This window comes from Nannospalax galili, unplaced genomic scaffold (genome assembly GCF_000622305.1).
Source record: "Nannospalax galili isolate Female #2095 unplaced genomic scaffold, S.galili_v1.0 scaffold336, whole genome shotgun sequence".
NCBI classification, from domain to species: Eukaryota; Metazoa; Chordata; class Mammalia; order Rodentia; family Spalacidae; genus Nannospalax; species Nannospalax galili.
In genome coordinates this window covers 3,552,580-3,568,273 of record NW_008343385.1, presented here as the reverse complement: position 1 = coordinate 3,568,273, position 15,694 = coordinate 3,552,580, and the positions used below count along the sequence as shown (strand labels likewise).

The window sequence follows — 15,694 nt, the reverse complement described above, 5'->3', positions numbered from 1 at the left end:
TAACTCAAACTCCAGCATATCTTAGGCATATCAAGAAAGTTCTAATGTATTTCAATACAACTACCACCATCTACTGAATTTAGAAAATTACTATAGTTTCACAAGTGTAGATTATTCACAATTATATATATATATATATATTTTATTTAATGAGTTTTGCCAAGTAAAGCTGTCATCTCCATCTCAGGTTAATTTGAGGAAACCTGAGTTTTCCAGATGACATTCAGGAGGACAGACAAGAGGCACTAAGCTCAAAGTCACGTGGTATCTGTCTTTGTGTTCTATGCAAGAGGTGTTGGCCTTTGGGTTCACATTGGTCCATTCCTTAAGCCATCATTCCACTGTTGACTTCTCCAAGCCACTCTTAAAATGTATTTCTCAATGAACAGATTACCAAAGTCACCCTAAAAGTCTGTAAGAATCTCCTATACATCCAGCTGAACCACCTTCCCTGCAGTAGAGAAAACATAAAATCCAAGCACATCTTGGGTCCTTACTGCATCGAATACATGGCTGACTGCCCAAGAGCTGCACAAGAGCTTCCCTGTGTTCTGGGTTAGCACAGGGGCTACTAGACCTCTGAACATTTTGCACCTCCAGCCAGATACTCTTCAGCAATCAAGATGCTGACTCCAGCAATCACATACCCATGGGTCACACCTCTAGTCTTGTTTGCTGACAGGCAGCTGTACCCATTATCTTTTTCATGCTCAAAACCAATGTCTTAGTAAGTAAAATTTGGCATGAATTTCTCAGCTTTCATTAATAAAGAATCCATCTCTAGATAATGGAACATGGCAAACCAAATATGTTACTAAAGGAGAACAACCCAGCACTGAGTGGTGTTATAAAAATGTGATACACATTTAAACTTCCATCCAGAGAAATATGGTGGGGGGAAGATTCAAGTTCTCCACTTAAACCCTGTATTCTTAACCAGCCTAAATACTGAAATCAACTAAGACATTCGTTTTAAATGTTGGTGCCAGATCCTGCCCATGTCAACTTAATTGAAATCACTGGGAAAGCTCCTCAGGCACTGGGGTTCATTAAAAAGCTCCCCAAGATGATTCCAATATTCAACTGTGGTTAAGGATTACATACATACAGGATCCTATGCATACATATATATATGCATGTATATGTGTATGTGTTGGGATTCATTAAAACTTCTCTAAATGAGTTCAATGTTTCCAACTATAGTTAAGGATTGCATACATATATGCTTACACATTGCATAGGTCAGTAAACTTGCTTGGTAAAGGGCCATATTATAAATGCTTTTCTCAGTTCTGCTGCTTTGGCCCAAAAGTGGCCACAGACAACATGAAAATGAACACGCATGGCTGGGTTCCAATACAGCTTTACTTATGAACAATGAAATTTGAATTTTGTATAACTTATACATGCCACAAAATATTCTCTTTGGGTTTTTTTTTTTCCCAAACACTTAAAAATGTAAAAGCCATTCTTAGCTTATAGGCCACAGAAAAACAGTGGCAGCCAAGGTTTGACTAGGCCAGTTTACCCCATGTTAAAAACACATCTACTTAGTTGTTTCTCAAAAACATGGTCAGTGACAAGGATACCTTCGGATTCGAGTTGTTCTAGGCCGTAGGAGGAGGCAGTATTGGAGTGGCTGACTTCAGAAGGAGGCACTGGGGAAATGGTGGGAGCCTCCACAGTCACTGCAGAGGATGTCACTGGAGAGCCCAAAACTGGTATGAACTCCTCATTTGGCCCCGTGACTGTGTCCAGTAGGTCTGCCAAACACAAGAGATAGAACTTGACCCACAAAATAATCGGTACAGAAAATGTAAACACAAAATTCCAGTTTTTAGGCAAGAAACCACTATCTTACACACAGCAAATTCAGAATTTAGCTGAAAACTTTCTTTCTGTGCCACATCAACCCAGGTACATGCAGAAAACACTTTATCACCCAGGAAAATATACTGCCTCCCATCATGATTTTTTTTAAAGTTTAAACTCCCATCTCTTCTCTCGACAATATAATGAACAGCGTAGGGTTTTGTATAGGGTATCACCAAGGCAGAAAATGTATTCAAGTATGTGCCAGAGACTACTAGGAAAGAACAAAATGAGTCCCCAAGTCAGAAAAATCAGAGTCTAAGTCTGTGCCTAGAATAAGCTCAATTACAAGGCATCAAAATAAAACGCTGTACTTCCCACATCTAGGACAGTAACAGCTTGACAACCTGACAGACCATCAGAATCTCTCCGGGAAGCTCTTTGAGAATGCAGACTCATGCTTTCACAGTCCCACCTTTTAATCAGGATCTCTGGTTATGAAGCCTGAGAAAATGTTCTTTAAAAATTCCCAGGCTACAGGGTCTCATGTACTGCTGGTGAGAATATAAATTGGTACAGTCACTTTGGAAAGGAGGCATTGGCTCCCAGATTCAAACACTCATATACCCTATGACCAGCAACCCTGATATCAGGTATATACCTAGGAGAAAGTCTTTTACATGTCCAATGGAGAACATGTACAGGAATGTTCACGATAGCAATGTTCACAGTGGTCAAATCTGGAAATGGCCCAAATGCAAACACCAAATCACCAGCACAGCAGATGAAGACTGGATGAATAATGAGATGGTCTTCCATAATGGAATGTTAAGACAGGGGTCAGAGCCAACAAGCTACATCTCAGAATAGTAAGTAAAAATTCTAAGTTCCAAAAATTTCAACTATGGCACAGTATTTCTCTTATAAAGTTAAAAACAACTTATATAAAAAAATACATAAAAGTAGACATTACTTAGATAATGAGTCAGAAACATTAAGGCAAAAATAATACTTTTTTTAATTCCCAAGAGACTCTGATAACCAGCCAGAGTTTAAAGCCTCATTGCCCTCAAGAAAGCAGAACATTTGACAACCTACTACATAATTTGCCCTTTGCACAAATTATTTCAGATCTTTACAATATCCTGAGTACACATTTTTTTAGAAATGAACAGAGGCTTACAAAAGTTCATAAACTTGCTTGAGGTCACAGTCCTAGAAGGAGGCAAAGGTAAACTTCAAACCCAAGTCCTTGTTGCTTTTCCCTCCCCTCCCCTGGTTCCCAGGAGGGACTTCTCAGGAAGCCTGGTCTTGGGGACCAGCAGTGACACCACCCTTGTCCTTTGAGGATGTAGTTCATCTCTAGAAGCAAAGAGAACTGATTGTCTTTCCAGGTAGAGGGTGCATGTGTATACTGAGAATGGGGACAGGGCCAGCTGCCTCACTCTGTGTAACTCACAGAAAAGATCCTCCGCCACCCCCAAACACCAAGTCCATGCTCTCCCCTACAGACCTTCAGCAGAAGTAACTTCAAGGGACAAAGGGATGGCTGTGGTGGAGGCTGGTGTAGCCAAAGACTCCCATATTCTGGACAGCTGAGTGGTACCAGCAGCGTCAGGCACAGGAGAGAGGGATGTCTTGCCTTCCTCAGGCTCCCCACTGCCTCTAGGAACCTCAAGCTGCTCTTGTGTCACCAAGGGTAAGGTAGCATCTGGTTCTTGAGTGTCTGTTGTCATCTCTTGAGTGATATCTTAAAAGGAGAGAAACATTTTTAAGTAGACGAAATTCCTATATTTTAAAGTCACTATGCAGTCAATAAATTGAAAAAAGGCAGATAGCCCTTTCAAGGATTGAGACAGCAAAAAGAGAACTCAGGAGTCAAAGGCCAGTAAACAAGTGTTTCTGCTGCTACTTTTGCAAGATGTGAAACTAAGACAAAAACAAGTTAAGCCAGCTGTAGTGGTGTACACCTTTAATCACAGCACTTGGGGAGCAGAGGCCAGCCTGGTCTACATAGCAAGTTCCAGGCCATCCGGGGCTACAGGAAGATCCTGTCTCAAAAGACTGAAAGAAAAAAAAAAAAGTCAAGAAAGGAAGTACGGAAGAAGTGAAGAACAAAGGAATGAAGGAACAAGGAAGGGAAGAAGTTAACGTTTTAAAAAAAAAAGCTAGAATAAAATTGAAAACAAAGTAAGATCAGGACCGGAGAGGTGGCTCACCGGTTAAGAGCACTGGCTGCTCTTGCAGAGGACCCAGGTTTGGTTCCCAGCACCCATGTGGCAACTAACAACCATCTGTAACTCTAGTTCCAGGGGAATCCCACGCCCTCTTCTGACCTCCGTGGGCATTGCACTTACATACATGCAGGCAATACACTCATACACACAAAATAAAAATAATAAATAAAATGTTTAAAATAATATGTAAAAAAGATAAATAAGAAAATCAGCAGATGAGCTCCTTCTCAGACACATCTGAGTATTAACTGATTTGGTCTACTAACAAACTACACAGAACTAAGTTATACTAAAAAATCTAAAAAATTCTCGGGAATATTTTATTAATTTTATTATATTAACTTTCACATTTGTATACCTGAAGGGAAAAGGAAGTTGGCATCTTTAAATAAAAGAATAATAATTGCAATAACTAGTGTTCAGAAAATTTCTGTTATGCGTCATTCACATGCAGTGCCAAGCGCATGGTGTGCACAGGAGTGCAGTGCCTGCAGAGGCTAAAAGAGGGCATCAGAGGCCCTGGAGCTGAAGATGCAGGCAGTTGTGAGCCACCTGATATGGGTGCTGAGAACTGAACTCCCATCCTCTGCAAAAGCAGTAAGAGCTCTTAACCTCTGAGCCCTCTCTCCAGCTCCTGCATTTACTTTTAGACTTGAAAGGGGAGTGAAACAGAGCTATCAAGTCTGCTGTTACCTGCCGTAGGTCTGCCCTTCTTACAGCACTATAATTAACTCCATATATTATTACAGACTACTAATAAAAATTGAGAATCAGCCAGGTGTGGTGGTGTGGTGGTGCATGCCATTAATACCAGCAGAGACAGGTGGATCATTGTGAAATCTATGCCAGCCTAGCCTACAACATAGCAAGTTCCAGGCCAGCTGGAGCTAAAGAGAAACCTGCCTCAAAAAAAAAAATAGAAAAGAAAAAAAGAATTTTGAGGATCTTCTTAAGAAGGAGCTATACTCCCTAATTTCAAATCTTAGCATCTCAAAACTTAATATCATAAATACTAGCAAGTTCAGCAAGTTATGGAATGAAAAATGACATTCTAAGGATTACTGATGAAGTTTCTTTAATGTCACCATTGATGACATCCTGATATATCTTATTACTTCAAAATTTTCCTTCCCAAAAATGATTTCTTTTCTTTAAAATAGTGTGTGTCTCAGTAAAGAGCAATTCTTTTTCTTGTTACTTATCCAGTTTGGATTGAGTTGTGGTAAGTAGGCAGATAGGTAGGTAAATAGGTAGGTAGGTAGGTAGGTAGGTAGGTAGGTAGGTAGGTAGGTAGGTAGGTAGTTTTATGGTGCTGGGGACTGAACTCAGGACTGTGTTCATACTGGGCAAGCACTATACCACTGAGCTACATCTCCAGTCTTTGGTTTTCCTTTTGAACAGAAAAGAATTTTACATCTGATAGATTAATACACCTGGTTCTAGGAAAAAGTAATTTGGGATAAGGTTTTTATATGAGCTCCATTATTACTCTTCGTACTGTGATTTAAGCTTTCCTTTCTGTTCTCATTCTCTAATAAGACTGCAAACCTCCTGAGAGGCAGGATCCGTTGCCTGAAGTGTCTCTAGCACCTCAGGTAACACTCTTGTTTTGCCACAAGAAGAAACAGACTTATGTCAGTTATTTTATTTTGTTTTTGTGTGTAGCCGGGTGTGTGTGTGTGTGTGTGTGTGTGTGTGTGCAGGGGCCTGTGAAGGCCAGAAGGCAACAGAGCTGAAGTTACAGATAGTTGTGAGCTGCCTGACATGGGTGCTGGGAACTGGACTTGGGTCCTCTGCAAGAAAAGCAGTGTTCTTAACTGCTGAGCCATCTCTCAAGTTCCCATAAACTTTTGTCACTTTAAAGAGTATTTGTTCTCCATGTTGTACTCACTTTTGAAAGTGTAATGAACAGTTTGGGGAGAAATATTTTTAATACAGAGAGAGCCTATGTTCATCATTTTTTGAAAAAACAAGAAGCACCAAAATGCACGGCACTATGAACAAGACACAACTGATGGGCAGAGCGAGAGCCAGAAATAAGAAAGGAATTTTAAAAAAATATCAAAAATTCTAAAACATTGTCCCGACCCGCAGGACACTTCTACAGTGGCACGACGAGTGGGGGTCCTAGAAAGAATGACAAACAAGGAACACGAAGAAAGGGAGCAAGACAGTGTTCTGATCAAGCTCCGTTTATTGAGTACACACAGCGTATATTTATAGTAGGCCAGAAATAAGAAAGGAATTTTAAAAAAATATCAAAAATTCTAAAACATCTCTGACCCTTCCTGCTTTCCATACAGAAAAACGAATATGATATTTTATATTTTATTTATCATTTTTATTTTATGTGTATGAGTGTATTGCCTGCATGTATGTGAGTGTAGCCATGTCATGCAATGCCACGGAGGTCAGAAAAGGGCTTCTGATTCCCCTGGAACTGGAGTTAGGGACAGTTCGTAGCCACCATATAGGTGCTGGGAATTGAACCTGAGTCCTCTGAAAGAGCAGTCAGTGCTCTTAATCACTGAGCCATCTCTCCAGCCCATCTTAGATTTCTTTAAGTCTGATCTTCAAATGGACCAGCTGAAGAATCGGAAGCTGGCTGTAATCTAATGGGGCTTATCTGCTAATAATGCCCACACCTTGAAATCATTGCATATCCTCAGTGGTCCCTGGTACCTAAAATGATTGACATTTAAGTTAATCGCCAGAAAATGAGTAGAAAAAATTGTGACTATTCTATAATTACTGTGGTCAATAATAGAAATCTGTCTTTTAAAACAACTTGTAGTTAATGACAAAGTACTGTATTCAAAAGTAAATGAGGTTGCTGGAGAGATGGCTCAGTGGTTAAGAGCACTGGCTGCTCTTGCAGAAGACCCAGGTTCAATTTCCAGCACCCATATGGCAGCTAACTGTGCTTAACTTCAGTTCCAGGGAATCTGATGCGCTCTTCTAGTCTCTGTAGGAATTGCACATGTGTAGTATACTTACATACATGCAGGTAAAACATTCCACACATTAAATAAAAATTTAAAATAATAATAAGGGGACTGGAGGAGTGACTCAGCAGTTAAGAGCACTGGCTGCTCTTGCAGAGGACCTGGGTTCAATTCCCAGCACCCACATGGCAGCAAGCAACTATCCATAAATCCAGTTCCAGGGGAATACAACACCCTCTTCTGACTCCTCGGGCATTGTATGACACAAGTACACTTACATACATGCAGGAAATACACACATATGTATAAAATAAAAATATTTTTTAAAATAGCAATAAAGAAAATTAAGGGAGTAAGTTGACTATTTCTCTTTCTACAAAGAATTTGGGGAAAGTAGACATTTGGGCAAGGTAGACAATTATATTTGATGGTCTCAATCTAAATAAGTCTCTGTCTTCATTCATCAATCATCAAACTGATATCTACTGAATAACTACTATTTACTTGTACCCAGTATTGTGCTATGTGTTTGGAATAAAGAGGTTACCTGTTAAAAGATTAGTAGTTAAACAAAGTAATTATGACTGAGGAGCATATTTGATAATCAAAATAACATGATAATTACCAAATCCATTTTACTTTTCATCCTGTATCTGTAGAAACTAACCTAAGTCTAGAATATAGAAATCATAGATTTAATGATATAATGCATAATCTGGGACCATATGACTTCATGTTCCAGGAATATAAGTGTTATGAAAAATTGAAGTAAATTTCTTGTTTAGTTATAGCTAGTAGCTTCATGGTTATATGGGCCACCTCACTTAATGTCATGTATGTTTGTTTGTTCATTTGTTCATTTGTTTGTTTTGAGACAGGGTCTCCCTGTAGCCCCAGCTAGCCTGGAACTCACTATGTAGGCCAGGCTGGCCTTGATCTCACAGAGATCTACTTGCCTCTGAGTGCTGAGATTAAAAACATGCACCACCATGGCCAGCTGCACTTAATGTCATTTTAAAAGAAACTTATAAAAACGTTTTCTGGAAGAATTTTTGAAAATTTACACTTTACCAGGCCTTTCATCCTTTAAAAAATGAATTAGAAGCTGGGCATGGTATTGCGTACCTATAATCCCAGTACTCAGGAGGTAGAGGCAAGAGAATTTGAAGTTCAAGATCAATCTTGGTTACACAGCTAGTTAGAGACCAGCCTGAGCTATATGAGATCCTATCTCTGAAAACAAAAGCAAAAATAGGCATGTAAAATATTTAACCTTCCCTTCATCAGTTATCAAATGACCTTTTAATTAAATACCAACAAAACTTTATAAGCCATATTACACATCTGGCATTTTCCATTTCCTGGGTTACCCAGCTAAGCTAATAAGCTGTGAACATTCCAAAACAATCTGATTATTCACCTCTTACACAGTACTGAGGATCAAAGCCAAGGGTTCCTGCATTCTAGGGAGGCACTCTACCATCGCACTATATCCATAGCCCTCCAAAACAATCTGAAATGAGCACATACATGTCATACAAAGCTTTTGCTTCCTGATGCTGTTGTGTAACAAACTACATAAGAAAAGGAAAAAAAAAATCCATCAAAAGAAAATATCAGGGTTTTCAGCTTGTAATAGTCACAGATGTGGGGGTTTAAATGAAAATGTCCCCCATAGGCTCCAAGTATTTGGATATCTTGTCCCCAGATGGTGGCGCTGTTTTAGGAGGTTTTAGAAGGTGTGGCTGTCCTGGAGGAAGCATGTCACTGGGGGTGGGCTTAGAGAGTTCTTAAGCCTTGCAGGATCTCCAGTTGCTCTCTTGCTTCCTGTGCCTGCCATGATGATGTGAGTGCTTAGCTTCTGCTGCTCCTGCTCCAGCCACCTCCAGCCATCATGCCTCCTCTCCTCCTCTCTAATTCCCCTAGAACCGTAAGCTCAAATATACTCTTCCTTCTATAAATTGCTTGGGTCAGTGTTTCTATCACTGCAACAGAAAAGTGAGTAATATGCCAGGCGTGGTGGCGCACGCCTTTAATCCCAGCACTTGGGAGGCAGAGGCAGGCAGATCTTTGTGAGTTCAAGGCCAGCCTGGTCTTCATAATGAGTTCCAGGCCAGCTGGGGCTACAGGGAGACCCTGTCTCAAAAAGGAAAAAAAAAAAAAAAAACATAAAATAAATAAATTTAAATGTTCTTGAAATACTATGAGATAAATATATTTACCTAAAGTTTTTCTGTAAGAAATATGAAAGATGTGAAAATATTTTGCAATGATGTGTAAATAGGTATCCAACATTGTCATTACACTATTTAAACATAGCCTATTATTTCATATTATGTATTTATATACTTTCAAGATAAAATGTTTGAAAAATACTTGGCTACACAGAGTTTTGATGCTATTGATAGACTGGATTAAACAACCGTTGCTGGAGACTGTCTACAGGTGTAGGGTGTTCTGAATCATGCCTGGTCCCTGCCCAGCAGATGTCAGCAGCAACCCTCAATGTAACAACTAAAAGCATCTCCAAACATTGCTAACTGTCCCAAGGAAGGGGTGTGAGTGCAAAATTGTTCCCAGGTGAAGACTATTGGCTTCTGTGTAAGGGTTATATTTGGGTATTTTTTTTATATAAAATACACCATTTCTTTGAATACTTTTTCTTTGAATACTCATTAAAACTTGAGTAACTCAAGTTCTAAGAAATAAAATCAAAAAATAAAACCAAAGTCAGGTGTATAATTCTATCACCCAGGCAAAGGCAGGAGGGTAGCCATAAGCTTGAGACCAACCTGGTCCTCATAGTGAGACCCTGTCACAAATTTAAATAAACAAATAAATAAGTAAATAAATTTATAAAGCAAACAAATAAGTGAAACCAGCAGGCATAGTGGCACAGCTCTACAGTCCTAGTAGTTAGGAGACAGGAAGCCAAGGCAGGAAGATGGTGAATTAAAGGTAACCTGGGCTATATACCAAGACCCTGCCTCGAAAAAAAAAAATCAAGAGCCAGGTGTGGTGGTGCATCCCTTTAGTCCCAGCAGGCAGGCAGATCTCTGAGTTCAAGGCCAGCCTGGTCTACATAGTGAGTTCCAAGACAGCTGGGGCTACAGGGAGACCCTATCTCAAAAAGATCAAAGAAGGAAAAATAAAATAAAAAGAACCCAAACTGAAAGATTCCAAATTAAGCAAAACTTGATGGGATTTTGTTGTTTTCTTTCTTTTACGTTTTTTTCTTACCTTTCAACACATTTCCCACTGGCTGATATGACTCAGACTCATATTGAGAGAGGGAAATTGTCGTCTCTGAGAAAATCGTGGCACTGTCCTCCTCCATGGATGCTGTGGAGCCTCCTGTACTTGGGAACAGGTTCACAACTGAAACTTCAGGGTCTTCTGTCAGACTCAAGGGAGTAAAGGAACTTAGATGGGTAAAGACTGGAGATCTCTCGTCCAGTGCTTGCTCGTCCTCTGGTGCAATTAGCAGAGCTGTCCCCACGTGTGTTTCCCCTTCAGGAAGCCCTGGAGACACCTCTGCAGCCTCTGTGGAAGTGGGGCCCCCTTCAGTGCCCTCAGGGCTTGCATATGTTGTCTCTGATGGTTCTGTTTTCATCTGAGTCTCTGCATTGTCCCCCAGCTCTGGAGGCCTTATCTGACTTACACTCTCAAGTTTGGTGTCATCCCACTCATCACTTAGGAGAGAGGCAACTGAAACAGCTGTGCTGACACTCACTGTGATTTGGGGGGCCCCCAGTAGGCTGTCAGTTTCTGGCTCAACACTCAGGACATACTCGGAAGTTGCCAGCAAGTGCTTGGTGGCAGTGGCCTGGACATTAAGAGGTGTAGTCTGTGAGGCCTTCCCGTCAGGCTTTGTGTCTGCTGTGAAATCAACACCAGGAAAAGAAGTTGTCCTCTGCACTACATGACCTTCAACTTTCTCAATCCTTGGTTCGGTGGTTAGCATTTCTTTAGTATTTATATAAGATGAAGGTGACTGTCCCAAGCTAACTCCTTCCTGACTTTCAGTTGCAAACAACTGATTATCTGTGTACTTCAGGAAACCTTGAGTTGCTTCTGTGATCTCTTCTACAGGGGGCTGGATGCTGGAACTGCTAAAGGGTCCCTCCTGGTCAGAATTTAGAGAAGCAGTTGTAGTGACAGCGATGGTTAGCATGGCCTTGGAAAGTCTGTGTTCAGGAGACGTTTTCTCTAGCTGGCTGGATCCGTGTGCTTCTTCCCTGGCTGGGACCACTGGCTCAGTGGCAAAGTGAAGACCAGGACTGTTAGGATGTAGGAGCCCACTTAATGGTGTCATTGATGGTCTTGCAGACAGTACCGTTGGATCGTCAGAGGACATCTGTTGGGGCTTGTGCTCTGGAGTAATGGAACTGTTTTCTTGGTCACCTATGTCCATCCTCTCAGACTGCCCTTTTTCTGCATAAGCATCTGCTATTTCCCTCCTTTCCACTTTTGGGAAAGCCAGACATTGTGTGGTAAAACTGAGGAACAGAAGGCTACAGAAAGCCAGACAGATGTGCAACACAGTTGCTCTGCTCATAGTGGAAGAGAAATGTACATATAAATTGGAAGAATTGACAATTCCAGCAACTGAGTCCTGTAGAAAAATAAAGCACAAAACTGTCACACATGTATATTTTGTAAATAATTTCCTTTAAATGAAACTAAAAGTAAAATAATCTCCTTGCCTTCACACACAGAGAAGGTGGGTCCAAAGGAGATGATTGTTCTATTTCTTTGTACCCTTGAGACATGGATAACCCGGTTTATTTTTCCCTGCTGAATTCTGCAGCTGATTTAACTTGAAGCTCCCTAGAAAAAGGTACACATAGTTCAAGTATTAAGTTCATTGTTTCTTAAGCGCCTACCCTTAAAGTCATGTTTGCAATAGTCTTTCCAAATTGCTACATTAATCATACAGTGAAATGTCTGTAGAAATAGCAATGTGTCCAGGAGATGAAAAGTAAATCTTACATATTCATGCAAAGAACTTGGTGTTTCCATGGTTTGTATGTTTGTGTCCCCCAGAATTCGTATGAAATCTAATCATCATTGAAATGGTGTCAAGAGGTGGAGCTTTTAGAAAATTAGGTCGGGAACACAGAGCTCTGATGAATGGAACGAGGGCCCCTAAGAAAGAGCCCTCAAGACAGCCTTCTTCCCTTAAGTCTAATGTGTAAGGACACATGAACAATTGCCTTCTGTGTATCAGGCCCTAACCAGATACTACATTTGCTGCTGCCTTGACCTTCGACTTCACAGCCTCCAGAACTGCGAGAAATGAGTCGAGGATTTTGTTGTGGTGGTGGTAGTACTGGGGTTTGAATAAAGGCTCCCTGGCTATGATATTTTGTTATAGCAGCCCAAATGGATTAAGACAAGTATGTTTTAAAGCTTTATAAATGTCATCATAACATACCGAATATCAATTATTTTCATAAATTTAAAAAAGCATACAAATAGTTTTCAGGTAAAACATGCTTTAAAAATATTTAAATTGTTCACTTGGGAGGCAGAGGCAGGTGGATCTCTGTGAGTTCAAGGCCAGCCTGGTCTCCATAGTGAGTTCCAGGACAACTGGGGCTACAGAGAGACCCTGTCTCAAAAAGAGCAAAAAAAAAAAATTTTTAAGTTGTTTACAACAACTATAAAACTCATAGGCAAACTCTTCTAAAAATTAGAAAAGGTAGTAGACTTAAGTAATGTGACAGTTTTATTTTTAATTTTTTAAATTAGCAGTCTATTGAATATCTATAATTAAAAGATTAAAAATTATTATACTTTAAGGGCTAGAGAGATGGCTCAGTGGTTAAGAGCACTGACTGCTCCTGCAAAGGACCTGGGCTCAATTCCCAGCACCCACATGGCAGCTAATAACCATTAGTAACTCCAGTTCCAGGGGATCTGATGCCTTCTTCTGACCTCCTCCACAGGCACTGCACAACACAGGTGCATTTACACACATGCAGACAATACACTCATACACATAAAATAAAAATATTTTTTGAAAAAAGATTTATTTTACTTTATTCACATTCTCAGAACTAAAACTACATCTAAATATTAAAATTGCTCATTTTCCCCAAAATTCAAAGTTTTTCTAGTCCTTTTGATCTATTGTGGTAGATAGGACCTTCTCCTTTCACACTATTGGAAATTTCTCAAATATTGACCCCTAGCACCATAAGAAGAAAAATTCTCAGAGATGTTGCAGATTTTCTAAAAAATTGAATCTAGGAGCTAAAATGCTAAAATCTAAACCTTGTCTTCGCAAAGCTACTGCCTCTCTCTCACGTTTTATCAATTAGACCAGCCAGGTAAAGCACACACTGTGAAGCTGTGAGATACAGAATCCACCTTTTCACTGGACCTTCTCTCCTGAAGGATTTCAAAGCTTTCACATGCTATCCCATTCAGTTTTAAAGGTCCTTTTAAGCCAGAAAAAGAAAAGGTCAGCTTCTCAGGGCATGATCCAGATGGCTAAAGACCAAAAGAAAACTAGATTTTTTTTTTTTTCACATGAGGAAAAAAAGGAATCCACAGATTGGAGCTGAGGCCTCTTGCTACCCCAGCACCGCTAAGTAAGCCATCTTGAAAGCTGATCTTCTAGCCCCTGTCAAGCTTGTAAGACCTCGAGTCAGAACCACACAGCTGAGCTGTGACATACAACAAGACTACAAATTCTCCATGCACAAAAACAGATAAAACACTACACATTTCCTGTTGCTTTAAACTACCAAGTTTTTGGAGCAATGTGCTACACTGAATCTTGAATCCACAGTGCTTTAGGGAAATATAGGAAGAGAACAGAGTCATGAGCTGTCACAATGCCTAGTACAGGATCTTAAGCAAAAGAAAGCTGAAGCCAGAAGTGACTAAGAGAAACATAGCCTGCCCACCTACTCCCTCTCCAACAAGAATCCTAAAGGTAGTAGAAAGGATGCCACGCAGATTAAATATTAAACTAACAGGCAGCTACCATCATTTAAAATCTGGGGTTTTTGTTTTGTTTTGTTTTGGTCTTTTTGAGACAGGGTCTCCCTGTAGCCCCAGCTGACCTGGAGCTTGCAACTTGCTATGTAGACCAGGCTGGCCTTGAACTCACAGAGACTGGCCTGCCACTACATACTGAGTGCTGGGATTAAAGGCATGCACCACCAAGCCTGACTTTAAAAACCTCTTTTTGTTTGTTTACTTGTATTTATTTTTATTTTATGTGTATGAATGTTTTACCTAGATCTCTACAAGTACACCACATACATGCAATGCCCACAAAGGCCAGAAGAAGGTGTCAGATCCCCTGGAACTGGAATTTCTGATAGTTGCTAGCCACCGGGTAGGTGCAGGGTACTGAACCCAGGTTCTCTGCAAGAGTAGCCAGTGCTCTTAACTGCTGAGCCATCACTTCAGCTCCACCAGCATCCTTTTAAAGGGAGAAATTATAGGGAAGACAGTAAAGGAAAATGAAACAGCACATGCCCAGGCATGTCAACGCTTGGGATATCACTATACTTCAGTGTGCCAGAAAGCGTATCAGTCCATAGCCAGGTAACCAAAACTGCACAGTGTTTGGCCTGACACCCTGATTTTTCTCCCTTAAAACAAAGACAGACGAGAGCTATGAAGTAACAGTGTCCACAGGCAATGAATCTACACCTTTGGATTTCTGTATAGACAAGTGGGACTATGAAAGTATTTATATACTGCAAGAACCAAATAATAATAACTGCGGATGTTTCTGGTTCATTTCAGTTCAGGTAGCTATCCATTCGGAAAAAAAAAAAAAACCCTCCTCTCATTCAATGAAATCTTACTAAATATACTAGAAGATGGAAAGGATGACCTATGAGCTAGGAACATAGCTCAATAGTAGAACACCTGCCTAGCATGCACTAGGCCCTGAGTTCAAAGCAGGTACGACCTAAAAGCTTGACCTATGTGATCCTGTGCTTCTAGATAGAAACCTGAGAAGCCCAAGCCATCAGGAATGCTAACAGCATTTAGAGGGCCATGCACTGGCAGAAAAATCATTTCTGAATTTAGCTTTCTTATTAAGACTTCCAATGTGTGGGCTGGAGAGATGACTCAGCAGTGAAGAGCACCAGCTGCTCTTATAGAAGACCTGAGTTCGGTTCCCAGCACCCACATGGCAGCTAACAGCCATCCTTAACTCCAGTTCCAGGGGACCCAATGCCCTCTTCTGGCCTCTGCAGGGACTAGGCATACATGTGGTGAACTTACATAGATGCAGGCAAAACGCTCATACACATAATTTTTTTTAAAAAACTTCCTATGTGAGGCATGACCCATACTGGGTAAAGGCTTTCCAGTTTGCATACCCTCAGGTCATATACACCTCAGCAACCCCTCAGTTATCTTGGTAAGTAAACTGAATAAATTCATTGGTTCCCCAGTAAAACTTTAATCAAACATTGGCTCACTAGAACCTTAAAAGGGAATAAGCATTGCTTAGCATCCCCGGGATGCTCACAGCAGAAACAGATTGAAAATTTATTTGTTAATGCTATTTGGTCTCATAATTATTTACAAAAAAGAAAATGAGAATTTAAAACATGCTAAAAGGATATGGGAATGGAGGTATTTTTCAAAATAGAAAAAAATGAGAAAGCCTAAGTAAGTGATAAAGGTCTGTTTAGGTTTGTTATGATGTATAAAGGGGAG

At 40.3% G+C, this 15,694-nt stretch overlaps 1 protein-coding gene across 3 annotated transcripts in view; it reads right to left on the bottom strand.

Moving 5' to 3' along the window:
* Nucleotides 1-15,694, bottom strand: part of Armh4 (armadillo like helical domain containing 4) — a 141,880-nt gene that overhangs the window by 117,467 nt on the left and 8,719 nt on the right. For 2 of the 3 annotated variants that reach the window (XM_008839516.3, XM_029566693.1), the window contains exons 2-4: nt 10,235-11,609; nt 3,326-3,562; nt 1,590-1,763 (exon numbers count right to left, since the gene is read on the bottom strand). In XM_008839516.3, the coding sequence (XP_008837738.1) occupies nt 1,590-1,763; nt 3,326-3,562; nt 10,235-11,609 (1,786 nt within the window). Of the gene's footprint in view, nt 1-1,589; nt 1,764-3,325; nt 3,563-10,234; nt 11,610-11,700; nt 11,825-15,694 lie in introns of all 3 variants that reach the window. The other variant, XM_029566694.1, reaches the window with a different exon arrangement.